This window comes from Furipterus horrens, unplaced genomic scaffold, assembly GCF_987537825.1.
Source record: "Furipterus horrens unplaced genomic scaffold, mFurHor1.1.pri manual_scaffold_2, whole genome shotgun sequence".
Lineage (NCBI taxonomy): Eukaryota > Metazoa > Chordata > Mammalia > Chiroptera > Furipteridae > Furipterus > Furipterus horrens.
Genome location: NW_028327172.1, coordinates 43,562,974 through 43,571,006, shown reverse-complemented (window position 1 = coordinate 43,571,006; position 8,033 = coordinate 43,562,974). Strand labels below are relative to the sequence as shown.

Here is an 8,033-nt window from a genome sequence, read left to right as displayed (position 1 = left end):
AAAACAAACTAAGCAAACAAGTAGAACAGGAACAGAATCATAGGTATGGTGATCATTTGGAGGGTTATCAGCTGGGAGGGGAGGGGGCAGGGGGAGGGAAAGAGAAATGGTTCAGGGATCAAGAAGCATGTTAGTAGGAACAAAATAGATGGGGGATGTTAAGAATAGTATAAGAAAGGGTGAAGCCAAAGAACTTACATGCACAACCCATGGACATGAACTAAGGTGGGGGAATCGCTGTTTTCTCAGACCTCGTTTCCATTAGATTTTTTTATTAGTCCCAGATGTTTTTACCATTTCTGTGACTTCAATCCTGACACCAGTTTGACGACTCTCAAGGCTTGTTATCAGAAAGGCATCCCAGAAGTTCTTGCATGTATGTCACAGGTGAAAAAGCAAGGCCTGTCTTCCAACTGATGTCCAAGTGCTCACTCCAAGCCCCTGAATTTTATTTTTGTTTTGCACTGTCTCAAGTCAGGCTTTCCAAACATTAATTTTTTAGTGAGTCCTCAAGAGTTTTCTATATTGAACATTCTTCTTTTTCTTCAAATACCTAGAGAAATACTTTCTTGGTCACATCTCCTATAACCAATTGTCCTTACTCAAGTTGAAGCTATGTCTCTTCATTTGGGGGTTGGAATGAGACTTATCAAGTTAACTTATACTCAGATATTTTCTTTCCCAGAGTTCCGTACAAACCTTCTAGCAATACCAGGTCAAATTCTAATTCTGTCCATTGTACACACTGCCATTTTGTTGGTATATACATATCTGTTGTGAGAATGCATGTATCAAGGATTGTAAGAGGAACAACATACTTTAAAAACTAAGCATGCCTTCTGAAGGTAAAAATAGGGTGCTAGAAAAATTGGTACAAGAATTAGTACAAGAATCAATAGAGAGAAACTTTTTTGATCCTATAGATTGCGTGAGCTATGTAAATCCATGCTTTTATCCTCAAACAGAGAAGATGGCTCACAGTTATCATCCTTTATCTAAATAGAGATGAATCTAACAACAGTAATGATTTCTTATGGAACTCTCTGCCCTAATACATTTTTAATGCCCTTTGGCAAAGATGGAAACTCAAGAAGCTTTTGAGATATCTTCTCTAATTGATACCTGATATCTTCCAATGAATTTCATTGTTCTTGTTCAGGTTGCCTTTAGCTATTTGTCTTCAGGGAGAATTTTCCTTAAACAATATCAGGCTCTAGCTACTACCTGTATAAACAGTTTAACATCTGTCACTCACTGTGGTAGATTTGTACAATTTTAATTGATTCTATACTAGCATTCATATTTTATCAATAGCTGTTTTGTATTTGTTTGATCATAAGTATTTTTCTGATGAATAATATTGTCTTTATTATCTTATTTCCACTGGGTACACAAGAACTTACAAATCTTAATGTTCTCTTAAGGGTTTTTGCCTTGGAAACTGAAAAGTAAAGAAAAGCAAGATGAATTGCCTTTTGTGTTGTCATATGGTTACCCAGAAATATCCTATCTGCCCATGATCATAGAATCATAACTGGAAAATACATTGCCATTATCTCTCTAACCTCCTGTTTTATATGTATATGGAAATATACTGAAGCCTTGATATAACATGTGGAAGCCTTGTTCAAACCCATGTGTCTTCTAGAGTGCTCTGCTCCTTTCTCTGGTTCAGCCAAGATCAACTCCAAAGCTAAGAAAAGAATAACTGAGTATGCACTTCTATTGAAGAACAGGACAAGGTTCCATAGTGATCCTAAATTATGTGATATGTAAAAGAGAGTGGCAAGTATTTTCTTCCTTATTTTTACAGGATATGCTTTTCTTTCCCTAGGGTAATCTGCTTCTTTCACTCATCATGCCATCCTTCAATCAGAGCCTCTTCCACCCTGCAGTTTTCTTTCTTACTGGCATCCCTGGCTTTGAAACTTACCACACCTGGATCTCCATCCCATTCTGTTGCCTCTATGCCATTGCCATCTCTGGGAATGGCATGATCTTGTTTGTCATCATCAATGAGTCAAACCTTCATGAACCCATGTACTATTTCCTCTCCATGCTATCCTTCACAGATTTAGGGCTGTGCTTTTCCACATTGGTCACTATGCTGGGTATTTTCTGGTTTAATGCTCAAGAAATCAGCTTCAATGCCTGCATTGGCCAAATGTTCTTTATCCATGGTTTCACATTCATGGAGTCCTCAGTACTCTTGGCGATGGCCTTTGACCGCTTCACTGCCATCTGTAACCCACTGAGATATGCCATAATCTTAACCAATTCAAGAATCATCAAAGTGGGCTTTGCAATAGTCATTAGGGGAACAACAGCTCTAGTGCCTTTACTCCTGCTCCTTAAACGTCTGTCCTTCTGCCACAGTCACGTTCTGCATCATTCATATTGTTTCCACCCAGATGTGATGAAGCTTTCATGCACAGACACCAAGATCAATAGTGCATTTGGCCTGGCTATTGTCATCTCTACTGCTGGCTTGGACTCTGTCTTGATCCTTCTCTCCTATGTTCTAATCATCCATTCTGTGCTCAGCATTGCCTCCCCAGAGGAGCGGAAAAAGGCCTTTGGAACCTGCATCTCACACATAAGTGCTGTTGTCATTTTCTACATCCCCATGATCAGCTTGTCACTAGTGCATAGATTTGGGGAGCATGCTCCTCCCATTGTGCACACTCTCATTGCCAATGTTTATTTGCTAATCCCTCCTGTAATGAATCCCATAATCTACAGTGTAAAGACCAAGCAAATTCGCAAGGCTGTGCTCAAAATATTTCTAAGCTAATTTAGGAAATTTTTAAAATGCCATATCTTTACTAAGACTCCTCTAACTCATATTTTATTATCCATCAGTGAAAGTTACAACTATACCTTGAAAAAGCATGTTTATAGTACTTTCACTGTATTCTGATGAGCTAGTAACTTTCTACTTACACAGTAAATTAATTGAGAGCAGGGACTGTGTTTTGTGTACTTCTGGTGCTTCCACAAATACTTCACTGGGTACAGAACAGGGCCGTAGCCTAAATATGTCTACAAGCCTGGATTAATGAAGTCAAGCTTTGGGGTCTAGACAGTCTCACCACCTGTAGAACATGTAGCTGTTCAAGGGATACCTGATATAATTTAGATCAATAGGCAAGTCTAGGTTTCAGTAATTCTTAACAGTTAATTGGTAATGATTGCAATTTCTCCAAAACAGATTATTCATGGCTGAGGAATATCAATAAGTACAATAAACAAGAATAAGTGTGAGTAGAAAAGTTACTTGCTAATTCAAAAAGAGTTTGTTAGGTCTCTTTAGGGGGACAACCTGGTTCTTTATCTAGTCTTATGACTGGAAATGGCATATGTGTGTGTGTATATTTTCCTCAAATAGCCATTTCTGAGGCACTTGCATTAAAAAAAAAAGAAAAACCAACTGTCAGAGAGGTCTATACATTTTTATAAATTTTGTTTTTTTAATAAAACTTTTGTAACAATGCTCATTCAAGGCTCTCTGAGTCAATACTGATAATTTCTCATTAATCTGATATAGAATTTGGAAGAGTAGGTGATGGAGAGTCTGCTAAAAGGCTTTGAGAACATTGAAATTGTTTCAGAATAGTTTCTCAATTGATAGTTCTGTATAATGAATATACGGTGACTTAGAGGGAAATTTTGATAGTCTTTATCATTCAGGTTGATATTGACACTGAGCAGGGAACTGCAGTATATTATGGAGCCTCAAATAAGGTATCTGACTTTCTCAGTTAATTCAAAAGGAGCTGTAGAGATCTGTTTTTCTAAGATAGGAAGAATATTAAATTCCTAGCTGAGCTATGTGTATTATGTTATTTAGATTCAAATGCTTCAGAATGCCAGGACTTCCTTGATGTGGATCCTGCCTCCTGGTTTAGCTCCATCACTTGCTCCCTGACTTGCACCCAGGGTTCCAAGTGTTCTGAATATGTTAATACTCACCTCTGTTCTTTCTATGCTCTGTGCGCACTTGTCTCCTGACAGGCCTGGGGCTGACCTTCCTGCAGGCTGAATACATGCTTTCCTGGGCTCATCATAAACATGCCATGTTGTTATCACTGAGTTTTATGTCTGTTTCTTTAATGGGCTTTGAATATTTAAATGGAAGGAAATTGTGAGGGAGAATAAAACCTTGGGAAGCTTTGTACTCTGGAGCCATAAAGATGAACACCAGGAATTTTCTGAGTAAGAGATTTCTTGCAGCCTGAGTCATGGCTCCTTAGGTATGTCATCTATTGCTAAACAAAATACCTCCCCAGCTCTTCAGGCCCTTTCCTAGAAGATGGGGCAAGGAAGACCACATCCCCACACTTTGTAAGTAAAGCTACTACATTCAGGAAAGAAAATCAGATTACACACACTGGATTCGTATAAGAATGAGGGAGATTTATTAATCTCAAACTGTATTTCTGGGCACATTTTCTTCTAATTCATGGGGTTCAATTAGTTCATGGGGCATATATTTTGCTCCTTGGAGCAGGTTGTTAGTGCCCATGAAATTGGTGAGATGTGAGTTTTGGGTTGTGTTACATTTCAACTGTCCCCTAAGACCAGCTGTTTGTGCTGCCACCACCCACCACCACCATCATCCTCATCCTCATTCTCACTTACTATTATTAAATGCTACCTGTTATTGAATGTGATATTTAGTATATTAAATATTTTACAAATGAGCTACTAATTTCATAGAAGTGGGATCTGATATAAAGTTGTTACTTGGAGAACCTCAGCTAGTTGGTGATAACCCAGCATTTGAATCTCGGCTTGCCTGACCCTATTACTACATAGCTGACCCTGTAATCAAGGAAAGAGGTAATTCACAACAGCTCCCCACAGAACTAGCAGCATGCTTTTACAGTGGGTTTGGAGTACAGTATTCCCTCACTTGTCATGGGTATTATGTTCTAGACCCCCCCGCAATAGGTGAAAATCCGTGAAGTAGACACCTTACATTTATTTTAGTATTTATATATATTTTAAGGCTTTATAAACCCTTCCCATACACTCATAAATCATTCCCAGTCCCTTATTAACCTTTCCCACTCCCTTATTAACTTTTTCCACACTTTTATAAACACTACTTATGTTCTTAAACATATTCTACACTCTTAAACCTATGTAACTTTAACAACATACATGTACAGTACTGCAAAATCCCACGATGTAATGAAAAATCTGCAATAAATAATTAAATATAATATTTTAAAAAATCCCACGATACAGTGAGGCCATGATAAGTTAACCGAGATATAGGGAGGGACTACTGTATTATCTTACAAGAAGGAGAGAATAACTATCAATAAATGGGGGATGGAACACAAAATGTTCACAATAAAACAGCAGCGTCTTCCATCAAAAAACAACAAAAGGAGATACATACACACAGATGCACAAACACATACAGATATTTCTCTATGGGAACGAGGGAGAGCTCCCCAATAAGTCCAATATCCGCATGTGTAATTTCAGGAAACACAACATATTTTAAATAGACAAAACAAGAATGTGTTTAGGTCCTGATATATTTTCAGAAACCTTGATTTACAGCTCTTAAATTTAATTTACAACAAGTATATATTGTTATTCCACATCATGTAGAAAAGAAAGCAAGATATTTGGAATATGATGGTGAATTAGCAATGATTCACCTGTCCATAGCTTATTTTAGTTGGAGAGTTATTTTTTCAAATAACTTCTGATCATGGAATGAAATAACAACTATTCCAGATGTAAAAATAAAAACATGTGTTTCTCTAGAAGAAATAGTTAATTCTTCAGACTTGACATGGAAAAAGAGATGCTACAAAATACTTCCTAAAGTAAATGAATTAATGTTTAATTTACAAATGTGTCAATGGAACAAGTAATGAACCTGAAGAATTTAGGCTCACTCTAAGAAGAGTGGGAAATACATGAATTAAAGAAAGCACAGCAGTGTGCAAGAACCTGCTATGATTGGTAGTTTAGTGAAGTAGGAAAACCCAGGTTGACTATAAACATGTTTCTGGGGTTGGGAAGAGGTTAGGTAGCAGCCAAAGTAGGTTTTGATGATAGTAGGAAGACCAGGAAATAATAAAGAAAGTTTGAGAAAAATCACAGCTGAGGAAGAAGAAAGGACCTCATGAAGAAGTTATTAACAAGGGGACACTGCTATGTCAGATTTATTTGACACTCTCACATTTTCTCTTAGCTATCAGATAATGGAACAAGTGAACAGTGGGGAAGGTAAAGGAATAGATATGGGAAAGAAGGGGAGAGAAATTTTTGTTAATACTTTACTTTTAATCTTTCTTTTTAAGTGATGATAACTAAAATTTGTGAATTTTACCACAGTGAGGTACTCTGCTGAGTTTTCTACATGCATTAACTAATTTAATCCTCACAGTAATCTTATGGGATATGCATATCATTATTTCTTTAGAGTTACAGGAAACCATACGTACTCAGTTTAATAACTTTTCACGTGGTACCTTAGTTCATAAATACATTAGCCCATGCTTGAACCCAATCAAAATGTAAAGTATTCAATCTTTAAAAGTTGACTTGGCATGCATGCAGGATAAAAATCCATAATATCAAACTATCATAATATTCACATTTTAGACCTCACGTTGTTCTGTTTGTTATTTCTTAATTTGCTCATATTTGAAGAGAAGATTTCTTTTTGGTCACCCAGAATCTAACATAATTTATTTACTTTATCAGAATCACTACATATACTATTTTCTATTTGTCTAACAATTCATACAACCATTTGAATACATTTCAACAAATATTTATTGTCTGTCTACCATGTGAAATCAAGACTCAAATCCCAGCCATCACTTAACAGACATTTGAACTTAAAGAGATGAATCATTGTTCTATTAGTTTGTGTACAAAGTTAAGATTGTCATGTAGTTGTTCATTTCCTATTTTCCGCTCCTTTGAAGAGGTCTTTCTAATCACTTTATGTAAACCATTTAAATAATATAAGTTTTGAATTTCACAAATGGAGGAATGAAATAATTATTTTCATGGTAAATTCAAAATAAATAAGGCTTTTTTAAAAAAAATGAAGGACATTCAGCTTAAGATTCTGCAGTTTGAGTTCAACATGTCAACTTCCCCGAATACCAAATAAACATTTTAGTGTAGATGTGTGAGGGATAGAAAGTAGTTTTTCGGTTGAATATTAGGAAGGATATAAGAGTCAGAGTCAAGAGATGAGGTAAGACAGCAAGATAAGATAAATAATTCTTCTGTAAGAAAAATCAGAAAAAGAAATAAAAAGTTTGCATTCACTCAAAATATACATTATGCATTCATAATCATAGAAAATACAGGCCAATGTTGTTCCTCCAGACCTTTGTCATAATATAGTCTGAGGAGACCTGAAGCAGTAGGACACCCCACAGAACATCACACTGGTCCACTATATATATATTTTATAATTTTATTTATTTATTTGTTTATTTATTTATTTATTTTTAGAGGGGAAAGGAGAAAGAGAGGGAGAGAAACATCACTGTGTTGTTACCTCTCACTCGCGCCCCCAACTGGGGACCTGATGTGCAACCTAGTCATGTGCCCTGACTGGGAATCGAATCAGCGACACTTGGTTCTCACGCTGACGCTCAATCCACTGAGCCACAGCAACCAGGGCTTGGTCCACTATATTGATGAAATAATAAAACCATGCTAATCATGTGGGATAGGCAAGAAGTAGCTAGTAATCCATGCACTTCAGAGGGTGGCTGGCAACCCTACAGAGGTGCAAGGGTTGCAACAAAACTTCTGTGACCCAGTGTTCTGGGAAGGCTAGGACATCTCGCAATAAACAGAAAACACTGTGTCTTCCATTTTCAACCACAAGAAGGATGCACAGTGCTTAGTAGGCTGCTTTGGATTCTGGTAGCATGCACACTGACTGTGCTTCTCTCTGCATCTCTTCCCACACATAATTGTATGGTCTAGCTGACTCTTATTCTTGAGTACCAAGAGGGTCCTCAGACATTTCTCCA

The 8,033-nt window shown here is 36.9% G+C and overlaps 1 protein-coding gene across 1 annotated transcript; it reads left to right on the top strand.

The window, feature by feature from the left end:
• The first annotated feature begins 1,858 nt into the window (after positions 1-1,858).
• On the top strand, positions 1,859-7,580 carry LOC150018379 (olfactory receptor OR51C1-like). The gene is made up of 2 exons (XM_090267300.1): positions 1,859-2,784; positions 7,508-7,580. The coding sequence occupies exons 1-2, from the start codon at positions 1,859-1,861 to the stop codon at positions 7,578-7,580; spliced, it is 999 nt and encodes a 332-aa protein (XP_090123426.1).
• Positions 7,581-8,033: the final 453 nt, after the last annotated feature.

Bases quoted from the DNA above. Each gene is read 5' to 3' on its own strand.
- LOC150018379 (XM_090267300.1), top strand. From the start codon at position 1,859: ATGCCATCCTTCAATCAGAGCCTCTTCCACCCTGCAGTTTTCTTTCTT. The intron at 2,785-7,507 runs TCTAAGCTAATT...ATTTTTAGAGGG, and splicing joins AAGGCTGTGCTCAAAATATT to GAAAGGAGAAAGAGAGGGAG.